Source organism: Ambystoma mexicanum, chromosome 10 (genome assembly GCF_040938575.1).
Source record: "Ambystoma mexicanum isolate Mex_15411 chromosome 10, UKY_AmexF1_1, whole genome shotgun sequence".
Lineage (NCBI taxonomy): Eukaryota > Metazoa > Chordata > Amphibia > Caudata > Ambystomatidae > Ambystoma > Ambystoma mexicanum.
The window spans coordinates 792,150,116-792,169,611 of NC_090932.1; the positions used below are offsets into that span (position 1 = coordinate 792,150,116).

The 19,496-nt window shown below is 49.1% G+C and overlaps 1 protein-coding gene across 1 annotated transcript in view; it reads left to right on the forward strand.

The window, feature by feature from the left end:
• The window catches only part of GFM1 (G elongation factor mitochondrial 1), a 572,440-nt gene that overhangs the window by 202,038 nt on the left and 350,906 nt on the right, over nucleotides 1-19,496 (forward strand). Inside the window, exons 8-9 of the mRNA XM_069618451.1 lie at nucleotides 7,974-8,058; nucleotides 13,897-14,034. Coding sequence (XP_069474552.1) covers nucleotides 7,974-8,058; nucleotides 13,897-14,034 — 223 coding nt within the window. The remainder of the gene's footprint in view (nucleotides 1-7,973; nucleotides 8,059-13,896; nucleotides 14,035-19,496) is intronic.

The following is a 19,496-nucleotide window of genomic DNA, read 5'->3' on the forward strand; positions in this document are numbered from 1 at the left end:
TCCCCCTTGGGGGACAAAGACGCCTGTTCCCAACAGGAACTCCCTAAAGCTGTACGCATTGTAGCTTGCATCGGATGCTCAAAAGGACTAGAAATATAAAATATCAAAATTGTGATGAAGAAACGCAACACCGATGCCTTTATCTTATAGGAAACCAGCATTTCGAATGGATTGTGTCCTCCAACGTATTACACATCTTTGACATGTAATGTCCACAGCTGTGCACTTCGGAAACTTTTTTCGGCAGGGGGCGTCCTGCGTCGATGACGTTGGGTCAATGTCCCTCGAAGGCCTCCGTCGAGGGCGACGTCACTGGATGTTATAGATAGGACGCACAGCGCCGTAGCCTCCATTCCGTTTTTCTGCAAACGTGTTTGCTTCGAGAACTCGGCGCACCTCGTGTATTTCATCGTAAGATGTCTTCTTCCTATTCGACCACTCCGACTCCGCGGTCTGGCTTCAAGACTTGCCGGGATGCAAGTCTAAAATGTCGATCACCGACCCACATTGCATTTGCTTGTGGTGCTTGGGCGAGAGTCATGACACCGACTACTGTTCCAAATGCCAGGTTGACTGCCAAGGCCTTGCGGGAGCGTAAGGGGAAGCTTCAGGTAGGTAGGGATTCTAAACCCAGTAAGTCCCGATGACTCGAGAGGCGACTCTGCGTGTCATAAGGAGACCCAGGGATCTCAGTCCCAGAGTGGTACCCGCCATTTGTCTTCCTCGTCCCGGCATTCTCGGAAGTGCCTTCACCGGTCGCCTTCCCTGTCCTCCTCGGAGGATGGTGCTGCGAGGAAAGTTGCATGCCCAACAAAGTCCTCGACTCCGGAGGAATGGGCTGCTTTTAGGGAGCAGATGTTGGCGATTTTTCAATCGCAGGGTACAGTTCCATCCGCGCCTTCTGATGAAGCTGGCAAGGAATGGTCTCGTACCGGAGCTTGCACGCCTTCAGGCTCGAGTCCTCGACGCGACTCATCGGGAGCCATCGAGGTCCCGTTTGGACAAGGCTCAGGATGGTCGCAAGAGACGTGCTTCCAGGTCTCGGTCCTCGTCCCCAGAGAGACCGCAGAAACCTGCTAAGGGCTTGAGGTCACGTCGACTCCGTCGGGACTGTGTCTGTCGGATACTGACGTCGAAGCTTTGCCTTCGTATCAGCCCACAGCGCCGTCGGCGCCAGTGTCGACGCCGAAGCTCTCGAGGCTCTCGACGCCAAAGCCATCGGCGCCCTCGACGACTTCGAGGCTTTTTGGCCGAAATTAACCTTCGGAGATCCCTACTACTGTGGATCTTCCTAGGAAGGCTACTTCCAAGTCTGTGAGACCTGTTCTGGACTCCAGGCCCTCGGCTGTTCCGAGGCAGGACTTTTTCCTCCCTCTGGATAACATCTTTGAGGAGGAGGAGAGGGGCTCCTGTCTTTTCAGGGCATATCCAACTGGAAGATTTGAGACAAACTTTTCATGACGCTAGAAGTCTGGACACTTCTCCGGAAGTGGAATTTGGCACGCCTGGGGCTCATGCTGAGTCGTCCTACAGGAGACTCGTGGCTAGGGTCTTGGAGTACCTGGGCTGGTCCAGTCCTCCTGGAGATTTTGTGCAAGATGACCTCACAGACATTTTAGATCAAGGTCCGTCCTCTGACCCGGTGTTGCCTCTTCATCTCACCTTACAGAAAAGGGTGGCGGCTGCTTGGCAGTCACCGGAATCTGTTCCGGCTGTTAACAAATCGTTAACCAAGAAATACCACCCTTCCGGTAGCGACCCAAGCTACCTATCCACTCACCCGCTCCCGAGAGTTTGGTGGTTCAGGCGGCTACGCCCACCTCGAGGCAGGCGGCGTACCCTACCATCCCTCCTGATAGGGACGACAAACGCTTCGATGGTTGGGCACGCAAGGTGTTTTCTGCGGGGAGGATGGTGCTTAAATCGGCCAACTCCACTTGTGCCTTGGCAAGATTTTCACACACTCTCTGGAACTGTTTCTCTTGCGGCTGAGCATATTCCCGAGGGGGAAGAAAGGGATGGGTTCCTTGCTCTCCTGCAAGATGGCAAGGATGCCATGTGTGAATCCCTTCAGTCGGGTTTGGACACGGCCGACAGTGTTAGCCGGTCCATGGCTGCGAGCACCGTTATACGCAGGTTTGCGTGGTTGCGGAAGTCAGGTTTTGCTCCGGGTGTGTAAGTCTGTCTTTTGAAAATGCCCTTTGATGGCGCCCATTTGTTTGGCAGCAAGGCTGACGAGAGCCTTGAGAGGCTGCAGACCTCGAAAGCTGCAGCAAAATCTTTGAGCGCCGCAGTGCATCAACCTCTGCCTTTTCGTCCTAGGGGACAGCAGTGGAGGGGAGATTCTTTTCATTACTACTCCTCCTTTGGTAGAACGAGAGGAGCTGCCAGTCAAAGGGGTCAACGTAAAAGTACCCGTGGTGGTTGGGGAAATAGAGGTACCAAAGCCGCTGGGGCAGCTGCCTCTTTGCCTTCAGGCGCTGCCGCAGCTGCTCTTAAACAAGCATGAGGCCATGTCCCATTGTTCGCCGGTTGGGGGCAGACTGTCTCAGCATCTCGAGGAATGGCGAACCATTACTTCGGATGCCTGGGTTCTGACCAAAAAGGGCCTCACGACAATCCACCGGGGAATATCTCTTTGAAGCTTCCGGATCCGCTGCATGTGCAGGAAACCCTAACCCTGCTGGAGAAAGGCGCTATAGAACTGGTGCCTGTGTCGGAGAGGAACAAGGGTTGGTATTCCCCATATTTATGGTTTCCAAAGAAAGATGGGGGGGATTGAGACCCATCCTGGATTTGCGTTGGTTGAACAAACTTCTCAGGAAGGATAAGTTCAAGATTGTCACTCTTTCTCAAGTCCTCCAAGCCCTTCAACTTCAGGATTGGTTGGTGTCTCTGGACCTACACGACCCTTACTTTCATTTCCCGATTCACCGCAAGCACAGAAAGTACCGGAGGTTTGCGCCTGGCGACTCGCACTTTCAGTTTCGGGTCCTGCCATTCGGATTGACCTCCGCCCCGAGGGTCTTCACCAAGATGATGGTGGTGGTGGCAGCGTATCTCAGGCGAGGGGGGATTCACGTCTTCCCCTACCTGGACGACTGGCTGATATGTGCGCGTTCTCCCGAACAAGCATTGGATCATCTCGGTGTCACCTGCCGCTCCCTCCACTGGCTGGGCTTCTCCCTCAATTTCAAGAAGTCGCATCTGACACTTTCCCAGCAGCTCCAGTACATCGGAGCTGTGTAGGACACGTCCTTGGGGAAGTGCTTGCCTCCCAAAGTGAGGGCTCATCACATTGTGCAGATGGTGGGCAAGTTTCAACATGCCCAGAGTCTCCCGGCTTTCAAATTCTTAAAGTTGCTTGGGCATCCTGCATTTTTCTGGTGCCAGAGGCCAGGCTGAGGATGAGATCCCTGCAATGGGTCCTCAAGATGCAGGGGTCCCAGTTCTCAGGCAAGATGTCGGATCCCGTTCAGATTCCATTCTCGGTCTCCCAAGATTTTCTGTGGTGGGCCAACGAAGGGAACTTGATGAAGGGGGAGCCTTTTTGGCAGCCATGTACAGGTGACTGTAGTGACGGACGCTTCCCTCACAGGATGGGGTGCTTATGCCGAGGACTTGATCGCCAGCGTTCGTTGGTCTCCGTCGGAGTCCAAACTCCACATCAACCTGTTAGAGCTGCCGTCTGTGCGGGGGAAGAGTGTCCTGATAATGCCAGACAACACAGTGGCCATGCATTACTTCAACAAAAAAAGGGGGGTAGGGGTCACTCCCGTTGTGCAGAGAGGCAATGGTTCTGGGCAATCCAGCAGGGAATTTCACTCTCAGCAGTTTATCTGGCCGGAGAGGAAAATACGGCGGCGGACACTCTGAGCAGGCAGAGCACGGTCTCTCACGAATGGGAGTTGGGTCAGGAAGTCCTTCTGGAGATCTTCGCCCTTTGGGGAACCCGACAATTGGATCTGTTCGCCACCAGTGCCAAACGGAAGTGCGAGAGATTCTGCTCGAGGGAATTTCCTCCAATAGGAGCCTTAGGAGACGCATTCGTAGTGGATTGGTCATTCCCACTGCTGTACCCGTTTCCTCCAGTCCCCGTCATTCCTCAAGTGCTAAGGAGGTTACGGAGGTTCGGATCCCACATGATCCTCATTGCTCTGGATTGGGCCAGGAGAGCGTGGTACCCGGACCTTCTAGATATGTCCATCTGCCTTCTACGCCTCCTTCCCTACCGAGAGGATCTGCTCTCGCGTGAGCGGTCGTTGGTTTGGGTGGGGGTGGGGTTGGGGCGAGTGGGTTGGAGGGGGTCAGGTTCTCCATCCAGAGGTCAGGACTCTCAACCTTCACGATTGGTATCTGAAAGGTTGAGGTATAAGGATTGGGACCTCCTGGATGACGTGATGGACGAGTTTCTTTCGGCCAGGTGGCCAGCAAAAAAATCCCTGCACTGTTGCCGTAAGTTTTGTGACTGGTGCAGAGGACAAAATGTTGATCCTTTTCAGTGTTCCATTCCCATGGTTTTGTCTTTTTTACTTTCTTTGGCCCACTGGGGCCTTCAAGTGGGTACCATTAAAGGTTACCTGGCAGCGCTGTCTATCTTGAAGCGCTCGTCTGAAGAAAGTTTGATTCCTCAATTCCTTAAAGGACTCACTCTCTCGCTCAAAAAACAAGTAAACGCCATAGCCTCCTCCACGGCCTACACTAACAAGCTCATCAATGCCTGCAAAGCCTTCCTTTCACTGGCCAGTTGTATTACTCTAGCCAGAGCGCTAGTGCTCTCAAAAAGACTACTGCATCACTCTCTTCCTTGGCACCTCAGAGCGCAATCTGAACAAACTTCAAGTGCTTCAGAATAATGCCCTCAGAGCGGCCTTGAGTATCCCGCGACACTCACACATATCCAGCTTTAGGTAAGATGCCCATTGGCTCCCGGTTCGAGACAGAATCACCCTAAAATCTCTCGTCATCGTCCACAAATGCCTCTCTAATGACGCCTCCAAGTACCTGGCAGATAAGTTCAACAAACGCACATCAGCCAGACCAACCAGAATGCTGTATTCTCCATTGCCTAACCATTCCTAAATTCTCCCTAAAAAAAAAAAAGCAGGCGGGTCCAGCTTCCCAGTCCTCGCTGCCAAGCTGTGGAAAGCTATACCCATGATCCTTAGAGCTGAACCATCCTTCGGGAAGTTCCGAGTTAAAACAAAGTCCTGGCTCGCCAACAAGAATACCCCCACTCTCTGACTGACTAACCAATGTATTTTCTTCCTGTGTCTGTTACCTGACCACTCTGTAACCCGGTCATGTGCACTTACTGTTATCCTTTTTGTGTGTCCATAATCTGCTGTAACTTGCCCTAAGTATCCGGCGCCCAATTACCTCAGGGTTCGGCATGCGGTATAAATAAATAAACTAAACTAAACTAATGTGTTCCTGCCGTCTCCTTTCCAGGTGCCGGTTTGGGATCTGAATTTGGTTTTGAAATTTCACAGGGGTGCTCCGTTTGAATCTTTGCACTCTTGTCCTTTGAGGTTGTTGTCCTTCAAGACTGTGTTCTTGGTTGCGGTGACTTCCGCTCGCAGAGTGAGTGAACGGCAGGCATTTTCATCTAAGCCGCCCTTTACTGTGTTCCACAAGGATCGGTTTGTACTGAGGGTACGTCCCTCCTAGTGTCGGAATTTCATTTGGGCCAGAAAGTGGTTCTTACTTCGTTCTATCCTCCTCCTCATCCTGGTAAGGAAGAGGAGCGACTCCATAGGTTGGATCCTAGGAGAGCTCTGAGCTTTTATATTTCTAGGATGTCCAGGGTCAGAGTGGACAATCAACTCTTTGTGAGATATGCTGGACACTGATTGGGCCAGGCTGTTACCAAACAGACCTTGTCCAGGTGGATTATCCTCACCATTACTGAGTGTTACCGATTGGCGGGTATGGACCCTCCTGAAGGGTTGCAAGCTCATTCCACTAGGGGCGTGGCTACATCCATCGCCCTCAAACCCGGAGTTCCTATTAGGAACATTTGTGATGCCGCCACATGGGTTTCTATCCACAACTTTGTTAAACAGTACTCCCTGGATACCGTCCATGGCCAAGATATGGACTTTGGTAAGGCGATTCTTTATTCCGTCATCTGATTGGATATTCTAAATTCTTTTGCCTCCTCTATTTTTCTGGTACTGCTTTGGGAGTCTGTCAAAGATGTGGAATACGTTGGAGGACACAATCCATTCGAAGAACAAGTTACTTACCAACTGGTAACGTACTTTCGATTGGATATTCCTCCAACATATTCCACATTGCCCTCCCAGCCTGCCCCTCTGAAGAATTTCCTATGCAATTGCAGCTTAAGTTTCCGCAAGGCTATGTGCAGTTCAGCAGGCATTGGTGTCACACGTTATGGAGGAAAAAACATAAACTGAGGCTACGGGTGCCGTGCGTCCTATTTATAACATCCGGTGACGTCGCTCTCGACGGAGGCCTTCGAGGGACAGTGACCCAACGTCATCGACGCAGGACGCCCTCTGTCGAAAAAAGTTTCCAAAGTGCACAGCTGTGGACATTACATGTCAAAGATGTAGAATACATTGGAGGAACATCCAATACCAGTTGGTAACTAACTTGTTCATCCCTTTGAATAAAAATGACCAATCTACTGGCACAATTAGGTTGGTTAATGAGTCCTCGTGAGAAGGGAACAAGAACGAGAAGATTGAGATCAGAACGTACTTTGGCTTGGGGAAGCCCCACGATATGTCATACTTTGGGAAGACAGAAACCCGGAAGCCTGCAAGTTTCAAACTCACCTGAGAATGCAGTGCGGGGCACCAGTGATACTGCGAACAGCAGCACGACAGGAGCCTTCGAGACGGTGGTGGCGAGACCATGAATGCGAAGCCTTGGTGGATGGCCTATTGACAAACTATCTCAGAGGCCACTGCAAGAAACGAGCCAGTAGGTGTCCGGTCACACAGTGAAGTACCGGGTCACTACGGAGAAGCAAGTGAAGGTGGAGAGAGAGAGAGGCACCAGCAAAACGAAACAAACAGCAGTATGTGATCAGAGGAGAGGTGCCCGACCGAGAAGGTTTCCGCGGATGTCCGCCGTCGGGAACGAAGGTAACAGGAATGACTGGAAGCACGGAAAGCACCCAGCGGATTGTTATACCGCACAAGCAAGTTGTCTCAGTGAATAAAACAGATTTAAAATGGAAATGGATTCATGTAAATCCTTTTGATACTAGAGAAAAGCAGTGGGACGAAATACCCTGGGAAAAATAACTACATTCCTTAATGTCATTTGAGAGCAAGAGGAAAACATGAACCAGAGTTTGAGAGAACTAGACAATTGGACTATATATCTAGAGAAATAGCCCAAGTGAAGGGGATATACAATTGTCCAGGAGGGAAGACCGACCAGAACCACACTTTAACAAGTTAGACTAACAGCAACAACGAAAGATACAAATCCTGTGAAAAATTCCCAAAAGGAATTCCTAAAGAGAAATGAAGCTTTCATTATTCTGTTGATGAACTAAAGAGACTGAGCCACAAAGTCACCAGAGACTATTTGCAAATAAAATACTAATAATTAACATATAGATTGGTACTAAGAGTACCCTTAGGAGAATGGAGCCATTCTCCTGATTTTATTTATTTTTACATAGTGGTAGGGTTAGATAGGGTAGTTTTGGACAGAGCACTCGTTTCATTTTTACATTCACGACTGACGAACAAGCACCTTAGTTAGTAATATAGGCAGAGAACACCCAAAGTGTTAGGGAAAGATAGGCCTTTTAAAATGTCTTTAATAAAATACTGTGCATCATGTTATCTAAGAGTCTGTGTCCTTTTTCTGACCCGGCACAGTGGTCTTAGTAAGTCTGAAATGGTGAGGCGATTGCTAATTGAGGAAACCATGCTAACTTTATCTGGAGGACTTCAAATATGTGAACTGTTTCTCTTATTCTCTTTCAGGGATTCTGAAGATGCCAGCAGGGTTATATTAAGCCCTGCGAGGGACAGCTCCCAGCCATTTGTAGGCCTGGCCTTCAAACTTGAGGTGGGTTTTACATTTCTTGATCGGCTTCATCTTGCCTACGCATAGTTTTGCTGACTTTGGAAGCTTAAATATGCATGAAAGCAGTCTATCTTTAACATGAACGGGATGATGGCTCAGGGGCAAAGCGCTCCACTTGGGAAAAGGACGATGCCAGTGCAACATGGGTTCGTCCCTGCTCAAGTGCTTAGAAGCTGGATGAGTCTGGCATGAAATGCTGTTTAATCACCAACAATAATAATAAAAACTAGCTTGAAAGGGCAATCGGGTTAAGGTATTTCCGTTCTTGTTACCCATATTTAGATTATCATTTACCCAACAAGGGTTCCAGAATATCCCCTTGCTGAATGTCTGTTGGGGTTTGAGACATATTAACATTATATACTGAACAAGAGTTGGTCAGATAAAAATACTAAAATATGTAATGATCTGGTATAAGTCGGCGACAACAGGCATAATTAAAAAACAAAAACCATAGATGTGACAGAGTGGGCACCACGGCACAGATTAGGATGAGGATAGCCACTTCTATTTATTGGAATTAAACTGTGATGAATTACGTAGATGTTGCAAAAAATTGAACCAGAGGTCCTTGGTGTGGGCGTGAAATGGCATCGCTTTCTATATTTCTAAGCATTCATTAGCTCATAGTAAACAGTTATAACAAGCCATGTAGATGGGGGAGGAATAACGTGTACAGTTCAGTGGCATTTGCCTCCAGGCCAATGAAAGCTCTATATTGACAAATCTGCTCACAGTGTGTGCAGCCAATCAAAAAGGATAGACAGTTAGCACAGAAAATGTTCAAGAGACTCTTCTGTTAACATCAGGAGCGCATCAAGGTTTTAAGATTGATTTCCAAAACCAGCCCTGGTGGAAGGCGTCTGGGAGGCCATCCTAGTATGGTATCCCCCTCCCTAGTCCCCCACCTGCTCTCAGTCCTCCTTTGGCCCCCCTCTCTGCCTCCCCACACTATCCTCCTTCTTGCTCATAGCACCAGATGAGGTCTCTAAAGTTGTCCGCTCTGTGTCTTTCCCTAAACAGGTGCTCACCTGCTCCTCCAGAACTATCAAGGACATTATTTCCTCTCTCGCTTCTGGCTTGGCTGACTTATGTAACTACTCCTTTGCCACTGGCTCCTTCATGCTACCCCTCAAGCACTCCATTGTGCTGTCTGCCAACCCTTCCTGCCCGGCTAACTATCGCCTTATCTCCACTATCCCCTTCCTGGACAAACTCTTGGAGAAGTTGGTAATCTCCCAACTGATCCACCACACTGAATCTGTTGGCTGCGCCCATGACCACCAGTCTGACTTCAGAGCATCCAGAGGCACGTAAACTACCCTCCTGAACACCCGTGAAGACCTGCTTTCAAATAATTACTCCAACTCTCCTTCCGTTCTCATTCTTCTCAATCTTTCCTTTGCCTTTGACACGGTCAATCATTCCATCCTCATAAAATTACTTTGTGATACCCTTGGCATCATGGATCTTCAACTGGATTGGCTAACTTCCTTCCTATCTAATCTACCTTCCTAGGTGCAACTGTGCCCTTTCCTCTCCTTCACCTCCCTCATGGCTTTATCCTATCGCTCTTCAATATCTACCTTACTCCTCTGGTCCACTTCATCTCCTCCTTCTCTCCTCACTTCCAGCGCTATGCTGATGACACACAGCTCTCTGTCAACCTTCCTTCCACTACCTCCTCTTCTTCCTCTCTAATTCCTGACTGTCCGACTGATATTCAGGCATGGTCCATGGCTAACGATTTTTGTCTTAATGCCAGTAAGACAGTGATCCTTCTCATTGGAACCCCTGCTCCCTGTTTCCCCTCCCACTCTCTGGCCGCCCTTCTTGGGTCCTCTCCCCTCACATTCCTGTGAGGCCAAAAACCTTTGTGTCATCTTCAACACCTCTCTCAACTTCTCCTCTCACATCACGGACCTTGCCAAGAAAGTGCACTTTCATCTTCACCCCCAGAGGCATTCTCCCCTTCTTTACCTTCCCTCAGAAACTCAATGGAGGTCATTACGACCCTGGCGGCCGCGGAATGAACGGTGCCAGTAAGGGACCGGCACCATTAATTCCGGGCCGCCACATTATGAGATCTGCAGCGGGTCCCGCTCTTCACGCCTGGTCAGACCAGACATGAAGAGCGGGACCCGCTAGCAGACCAGGATGCTACAACAGGCCAGTCATTAACGGGCCCGTTGTTAGCATCCTCCCCATTCCCATTGAGCCCTATGGGGGCTCAAATGGGAATGGGGATGTACCGGGTGCGGGTCCCGAGAATGGGAATTACCGGGCCCTCCAAGGTTGGAATGGCCCGGTAATTCCCTATTTTTAGGACCCGGACCTGGTACCCGGTTTGGGGATAGCCATGCTGCTAAAAACGGCCTGGCTACCTCCAAACTCGTAATGAGGCCCAATGTCTCTAGAGCTCTGGTCCTCTCTAGGCTGGACTACTGCAACAGCCTCTTCGGCGATCTGCCTCTGTCCTCCCATCGCCCCCCTTCAACTAATCCAAAATAGGACTGCAAGACTTATCTTTGGCCTCAAGCCCAGGGACTGCACTTCTCCAGCCCTAAAATCTCTCCACTGGATTCCAGTGTCTGCGAGGATGAAATTCAAGACCTTCTGCATCATCCACAAGGCTTAATGGGGCCTGGGACACCGCTATATCCAACTCTCTCTCCCCAAGTACCTCCCTGCTATAGCCCTTCGGTCCTCTAGCTCCAACTCTCTGCAGATTAGACTTTTTTCCAAGCAGAGAGTGGGGGAGTTAGTGGGGGGGTGGTAGATGTTTCGCTTCGGCAGGCGCCTCCCTTTGGAATGGCCTCCCTGCCCCTCTCAGACTTGAGCGCAACATCCTTAAGTTCCGGAAACCTCTCAAGACCTTGCTTTTCTATACTTTCTTCCCTTTTGACCGCCCTTGCTAATGTCCCCATCTACCGCTACGACTGGCGGCCTGGTCCCTTATGAGTCTTAAACGTTACCAGGCCCTCCTAGACCAGTCTATACCAGCACTCCCCCTTTCCCCCACCCCACACCAGCACAGCCCTTCCAGGCCCCCTTCCCTGAATAGCCTGATGGGTTGGTCATCCCTCCGGAGTTCACCGCACCTACAGTGGTCCACACCCAGCATCCCCTAGCACTTACCACACCACCCTTCCGGGCTCCCCTCAGCACTCGTCTTGCCCCTGCCCCCCTCTGCATTATGCAGTCCCCCACACTCCTCTTTGCACTTCTCGTTACTGCACTTGCACAATCCAAATGTCACAGGGCCTAGTAGGACCGTTATTGTTAACTCCCCTGTCTCCCCCATACTTTCTTGTGGCAACCTGGAAACACCATTTGCTATATAGCCGCTTTATTAATATTCAATAAATAAATGCCAAGCAGGGAATATTCTGAGAAGTTGGCCAAACCCAAACAAGGTGAGGTAGCAGAGCGGTCAAGGCTTAGCCTCACAAAGGGTGTGAGAGTGGTCTAGGGCTACAGCAAGACCAGGCAGAGCAACACCAGCAATTCATGTTAGAAAGTAAGTATATAACATTACAATTATTTATTAGGCCTTAAGTTTACACACTAAGCAGATCAAAATCACTGTAAATAATGTCACACCAAACCGTATCAAACATATACACTAGGAGAAATAGAATTGCATTTGAATTCATTAGGCGTGCAATCCAGGTGTGCAGTTGGATGCATAGGGAATTGACAAATCCCTTTAGAATCAACACAAAACAACTTTTCTAATTCGTATATAGTCAAACCCTAATTCGTTTTGGGCCTTGTGTCCAAAAGGCATCACTTCCAAAGCATATACTTCTTCCGGTAAGTTTATATAGGAATATGAGTGCCAGTGGTTATGATTAATAAGAGTTCCAAAGTTAGATAAAAGTTCAGGTAAGTACTCGGCTCAACCCAACACACTAGGATGAGCCTGCTGCCTGCTTCTAGTCTCCACCCTCTGCAACTCATCCAGAACAGGACTGCAAGACTTGTCCTTTGTCTCAAGCCCAGGGATCGTATCTCTCCAGCACTGAAATCTCTGCATTGGCTCCCAGTGGTTGCAAGGATTAAGTTCAAGACCCTCTGCATTGTCCACAAGGCCTTCTGGGGCCTGGGTCCTCAATACCTCCTAACTCTCTCTTCGTAAATACCTTCCTACTCGAGCTCTTCGCCCCCCCCACCTCCAACTCCCTCAGGGTCAGTCGCTTCTCCAAGCAACAAGTTGGTGGTAGATAGCTTTCTTCGGCTGGAGCCTCCCTCTGGAACAGCCTCCCTGCCTCTCTGAAACTTGAGGAGAACCGGAAGCATCTCGAGACCTTCCTCTTTGCTTCTGCCTTCTCTCTTCCTCTCCCCTGCTGATTTCTTGTCTGATACTGCACTGGTCACCAGGCTCCCCCCTGATTTCAGGCCCAGGTCCCTGCCCGCCCAGATGCACACCCGCACTGCCTCCCGGCAACCCTTGCACTTGGATCTGTATCTGTAACCCTACAGTCCCCCTACCTGCACTTTTGGATACCTGCTAACTGCACTTATCCTTGCACCTGCTTGCCGCACTTCTTGTTATTGTTTTGATCCCCTGTACAGCACTGCCCCTGTCACCTTTCCCCTCCCTCTCCCCTGCACTTGCGCAATCTCCATGTCACTTGGCCTAGTAAGATCGATGTCTCTGTCCTCCCTCCGTTCCCCCTTCCTTGCCTCATCGCACCTTGAAACACTTGTGTATTGGTGCGTTACAAAGGCCATATCATAACATATCATACCCTAGGGAAAGCTGCTTAGCGAGTTAGGGTCAGGCCATTATGCCCTAGTTACTCTATGGGAGGTGAGGGGGGGGGAGCAACATGTATGTATACTTTAAAGGGGTAGTTCGCTCAAAAATGTTATTGTTTAAAAAGATAAGGTATAATGAAAAATATATATAAAAATGATTTTCTTTGACAGTTGCTATGTAAAATTTTTGGGAAATAAGCCTCAAAGTTTTCATTAGGAGGCATCCATTTTGTAGATTTCAGCAGCCTCCCGTGTTGATGTTAACCTCTGCTCTAGCGGCACACTAATCAAGCAAAAGCCCCCCACTGGGAGAGCAGACAATTCTGGCAGGCTACTGCTGGAGGCTTGTTCCTGTGCTCTGGCCGGTTGAGTGGTGCCCCCCCCCCCTATTTACAGCCGGATTACAAGTTGTGGTAGGCGGTGTTCGTTCAATAGGACTCCATGGGAATTTCGGAAGAATTCTGAAGATTTTTGCTGAAGGTAAATCCACCACTTCACCACTAAATTTGTAGTACAGCGGTGTGGGTAATGTGGCAGTAACGGAATTAACACTCAGTTACCACCGTTTTTTACTGCACCGCCATACTTGTAATGAGGCCCATTTTATGGAAGGGACCTTTTGCATTTAAGTGCTAACTGAAACGGTCCGCTCCGTGTGGCTTACTCCTAAATTAATATGATGCCCATTGTTACTTTTTTTTGCTATTATGTGTGTTGAAAAAAATAAAGTCAACTCACTCTTGGTTTTACAGTACTAAATGTTTCTGTAGCCAATAGCTTGAAGGTTTTTGTTTTTATTATCTTTTTAGTCTTAGCACGTTACAGATAGTCTATTTAATGCATTTGTTCTAGAGCTTAACCAGTGTAATTATTCATTAAGGAGACATTAGGATTTGTAACGGTGGCAATGGCCAAAAGATTATCAGTGATCTAATACGATATTTGTACAATTCACACTCGAAGTTAATGGGACTACAAATACTAAACTATTGTCTTCAAACTGATTGTGACTGCTTTCTCTTTTCTGTATTTAAAATCTCCTCTCTACATTTTTAGGCTGGTCGTTTTGGGCAACTGACATACATTAGAGTTTATCAGGGCATGCTGAAGAAAAGCGAGTACATTTATAACGCTAGAACTGGAAAAAAGGTCAGAGTGCAACGTCTTGTCCGCTTACACTCTGACTTAATGGAGGTGAGTCAGGCATCCAGAATGTAGTATTTTTGACATCTGCTACAACTGAAGATATTCTAAGACTATATTTTCAAAATGCTCTGTAATAGTGTGATTTGCATGCCTGTATGTAGTACTTGAAATAAAAAAAGTTATAATGAAAACATACTCCACTCATATTTCCACGTAAACGCATGCTTTGGCAATTTACTATGATCTGCACCATTGCTTTCTCAAATATGGTAAAGTCATACCAGCTCCCCCTTCTTCCTAACTTGTTCGTACCATGGGCCGGAAAACTGCTTTAAATCTGCTTCACTCAGCTACTTCAATGGGAAACTAAACCAAGTGTAAAGAATGAGGCTTCCTCACAGAAATGTTTGATGGTGGCGTAAGCCTGTTTAGGATAAGGGTAGGACTTCAGGTTGCCGTTTAGTTAGCCTTTCCTCAACCTTGTGCTTCTCTGGGAGTATAGGAATGAGTTTCATATTGGGAAACCATATCTCCCTGGTATTCAGAATACCATTTTAATGTCTGATAGGGTTACAAAGTAAGGATAGATTTGGTTGCATTATTAGGAGTCTGTCATATCTTTTCTCAGAATATATAGGCTAAGCAAGATTGTGTGCAGTATCCTTTTGAAAACAATGGCAACCTTCTCCTGGCAATAGGAACACAACCTTTGCTATGAGTCTGCACTACACAGGTGGGTAGTGTGGCTGAGCAGCCAGGCTCCTCTCAAGAGGGGTCAATGTGAGCAGTGGGGTTGTAACAGAGTTTCACAGTGACAGTTATTCAAATAAACACTTACACTCCAGGTTTCTTGATATATCAATTATTAATTTATTTGACAGTCAGTTATATAAGCCTTCTTCAGAAGGGAGCAAAACATGTAACAACTATAATACACTTCAAAACACACTCTGTTTCTCTATATCAGATGATACCCATTGGGGATGGCACACAGACACTTCCTACACCCTCAGGTGACTTAAATAGCTAGGCCACTGTGGATATTGATTTATCACTGGTACATTCAGAGCAATACTGAGTTTGGGGCAAAGGGTTAGATAAAGGAATAAAACAAAGGTTAACAAATAATTCATAAAATGGTAAGTACTTTTTAAACCTTCCAATGCAAAGTAAATTAACCCTTTTCTGGGGGAAAGGCAAAAGCACAAAGTCAGAGGTAAGAAGAGTCTCTCAGGGAGCCAGGACAGTCAATGTTAGTTCAACACAGTCTAGGGGAGCTGAAGATCTTCTTTGCAGGTGAGTAAAACGTCTTGCACAATGTTTTTAGAAAAGTTTGTAGAAATAAGCTTCACTTGAAGGGCCACAAGCTGGGAGACTTGAGGGGCAAAGCTGCAAGCAACTCTGCAATGGCAACCAAGGCAAGTCTCAACGGAGAACAAGTAAGGCTGCACAACAAGAGGTAAGTCCTCTTAGGTTTACAGTACCTTTTGGTTAGAATGGTTCCAGCTGGCTTCTGTTCCTGTGTGGCTCTGCAGATCCTGTTGTTCCTGGGCCTCAGTCATGTGGAGAGGGAGGACATCAGGGGACACCTGCAACACAATGGGAAGGTCGGCAGCAGCAATGGGCAATATTCAATTCAGCTGCAATTAGCGGTTTCAGCTCCTCGCATCTATAGCAAATAGCAACACTGCAATTCTCGGATACCACTTCAGACTTTCCTTGCATCTTAGGTCCAGCACTCTGTTGAGGTGGCTGAGGCTTGGTCAGTCCTGCTTCAGGGAAGTCCGGAGGATCTTCCTGGCGCTCGGGTCTCTGACTTAAACGCGATGCACTCAATCTGGTGTCCCTCTCCCTGGCAATTCGGTTCAAGCCGCAGGAGCAGTGGAAGAACAGCCAGCTTCGAGATGATGTCCAGGCGAGTTCACTTTGGGGTCGATTGGTCCCACCAACCCAAGGGGGAGAAGAAGTCCTTGCAGGGCTTCTCTAGTCGAAATGAATTTGGAGCTTCAGCACAGGAGCAGGGCTTCACCAGGCAAGCCAACGGTTCAGGAGTTGCAGCAGGTATCTCTTCAAGTTCTTCTTCGGATTCCTTCGTCCATTGGTCGACTCTGCCTTCCAAGCCAAAAAGCCTTTTCTTTTATGCAGGTTTCTCCCATTCATTCCAGTCAAGCTGTCAATCACATAGCAGGTGGCTGTCCTCCAAGGACAGCCAGCCGGCCAATCACCTTTGGGTGCATTCCTGTAACAAAGGGGATTAAGCACAGGGAGGTTTGGGCACCTCCCTCACTTCCTGCACCTGCCAAACATACTGGAGCAAGAGGCGGGATTCACTCGTGAATCCCGCCAAAGCAAAACTGAACAAAGGGACCAAACCTGGTTTGTCGCACAGAGTAAATCTCAAGAAAAACCTTTCCAACAATAAATCGCGAAAAAAAAAGTCTGGGCCATTTTGACTAAATGGGCACCCATGGGTGCCTTACTGCAGCTGTGAACGCAGCCCGCGGTAAAAACATACAATGGTAGTAAAAAGTAAACCACTGCCACCAGCCATTAATTGTAGAAAGGGCAACATAAAATGTTACATGAGAAACTAGACAAAGGGGATACTAAGTAACCCTTCCAGCACCCTATGGTAAGATAGTGTGTGCTGGGTCTAGAAAGTTACAAAATATAAGTAAAGTCAATTTCACTTCATTGCTCTTGGAAACTGTAGTTTCACCAAGAGAAGGTATTTAAACCTTTGGGAAATCTAAGAGACTTCCCTATGCCACTGCACTGAAGGTGCTGTGTGTCACAATGCAAAGGAGGAGACTCCAAAGTCAAAAGAAAACACAGAAAACACATAGAATTAAAAGTACAAATCCCAAAGTTCAGCAAAAGAGCTGGGTGTCTCTAAGGTGGGAGGAATTTAGCATTAAACTGAAAATTCTCCTTAACACTATATATTTCTGAGGCTTGTGGATCTGCTTAGATCACATGCTATGCATAGGCCGACATCTAGTGGTAGTCGCAGGGTATTAAATTACTTGTTTTCGAAACTCCAAAAGGGACGTCGACTGGGCGTGTTTGTAATACTATCCCTAGTGTGACATCTACTGTGCCAATGGTCCTTCATGCGTAGAGATCCTTCAAATTGTTTTTTCCATCATCATAGTTGGTCGCGTGTTGCAGAGATTCCTAGAGATGTGGATTTATTATTAGACAAAATCTAGAATTAGTTTGCTGTTCCATCAATTGTTTGCCGCTCGCTTTCAACACCCTTCAATGATGTTCTACGTACGGCTCCTTCATTGAAGAGAGATCCATCCTTGTTTGACGAACATTGACATCGGCCTAATCAGGCCTTCACTGGGCTTCGGCCAATCACAGTAGGGCGAGTGGGGGGAGGCCATCTACTCTTTGCCTTAGAGAATGCCTATTTCGAGGGGATTGGGTCCTCCGACGTATTCCATACCTATGACAGGTAATGTCCACAGCTGTGCTGCTTCGGAAAATCTTCGGCGTCTGCGTCCTGCGTCGATGACGTTGATGCGCCGTCCCCGAGGACCTCCTCCGACGGCCCAGGTCACCCGATGTGATAAGTAGGACGCACGACGCCCATAGCCTCAGTTCCGTTTTTTCCGCGAACGTGTTCAATTTGTGAATCTCGATACGCCTCTACTCTTTGGAGTTTTCTGTTTTCTTCTCGGTTCGTTGAACTTGTTTGTTTTTTTGTGAAGACCTGTTCGTGGTGATGTCTACTTCGTCTTCAACCCCGCGTCTGGGCTTTAAGAAATGCGGGGACTGTGGGTCCAAGATGTCGGTCACGGACTCGCACGACGCCTGCCTCTGGTGCCTCGGGGAGGCCCACGAGACGGATGACTGTGTCGACTGCCAGTCGCTCACGGCAAAGGCCTTGCGGGTACGCAAGAAGAAGCTGTCTGTAGGTCGGGTGTCTAAGCCCCGGAAGTCGAGGTCTGCGGGGCTTTCCACAGATGACTCGAGGGGTGACTCTCCACGTCGTCGTCGGAAGTCCAGTGGGTCTCCTTCCAGGAGTCGGTCTCGCCACTCCTCCGCCTCTTCGAGGCATTCCCGGGAGTGCCGGCATCGGTCGCCTTTCCCGTCCTCTTCCGAGGACTCCGCCCGTCGGCAGGTCGCTTATCCCTCCATGCAAGCGACACCGGAGGAATGGGCTTCCTTCGGGAAGCAGATGCTAGCGATTCTTGAATCTCAGGACACCGGTCCGTCCGCGCCTCCGAGTGGGGTTGGACGGCACCAGTCGAGAGACACCGCTCGTACGCCTTCGGGCTCGGGTGGTCGGCACGGCTCTCGGGTGAGGTCCCGCTCAGATAAGGGTAGCCGTTCTCGCCATGCCCGTTCCAGGTCTCGGTCCTCGACGCGCTCGAGACCGTGTGATCCTGTGCCGTCTTCAAAGAAGACATCGACGCCTGTGGCGCCGAGGTCATCCACGATTTCTCTTGAGGCTCCGCCTCCGAGGGGGTCGTCGACGCTGTCGGCGCCTAGGTCGTCGAGAGACACGCTCGGAGCTCTGGCTTAGCTCTGGCTAAGGTCAGGCACTGCTTCCGTCCCCAGATGTCTTCCTCTCCCCGCCTGGAGTACATTCCAGAGGGTGATGAAGGCTCTGATGACGGCTTGGTTCCGGTTCCGGTACCTGATGAGCTTATCTTGGGCCATAGCCAGTTTGATGACCTGAGGCAGTCACTGCATGATGCCAGTGGACTGGACACCTCTCCGGAGGTGGAGTTTTGTAGGCCGGAGCCTGGCACTCATGCCGATTCTTCATATCGGCACCTTATGTCTCGAGTCACCGAGTACTTGGGTTGGTCAGCTCCCCCAGGGGAGTTCGTTCAGGATGATCTCACGGACATTCTTGATCTTGGTCCCCCCACTGACCCGGTTTTGCTGTTTCATATGGCTCTGCGGAGAAGGGTGGCGGCGGCTTGGACTGCTCCGGAGAGTCTCCCGGCAGTGGGCAAGTCTTTGTCGCGAAAATACCGTCCAGCCAGTAGCGACCCCTGCTACTTGTCCAGGCACCCCACTCCGGAGAGTTTGGTGGTGCAGGCGGCTACGGCCCCGGCAAAGCAGGCGTCGTATCCTACCATCCCTCTGGATAGGGACGACAAACGTTTTGACGGCTGGGCGAAGAAAGTGTTTTCTTCAGGGGGTATGGCACTTCAGGCGGCCAACTCCATATGTGCCTTGTCTCGTTTCACTCACACTCTGTGGAACTGTGTTGCATTAGCGGCTGTACGTATTCCTGAAGGGGACAAACGGGATGGTTTCCTTGCTATGGTTCAGGATGGCAAGGATGCCATGTGTGAGGCCGTTCAGTCGGGTTTGGATATGGCAGATTGTGTCAGCCGGTCCATGGCAGCGAGCACCGTAATACGCAGGTTTGCATGGTTGCGGAAGTCTGGGTTCGCTCCTGATGTGCAGTCCTGGCTCCTCAACATGCCCTTTGACAGTGAGCATCTTTTTGGCAGCAAGGCTGACAAGAGCCTTGAGAGGTT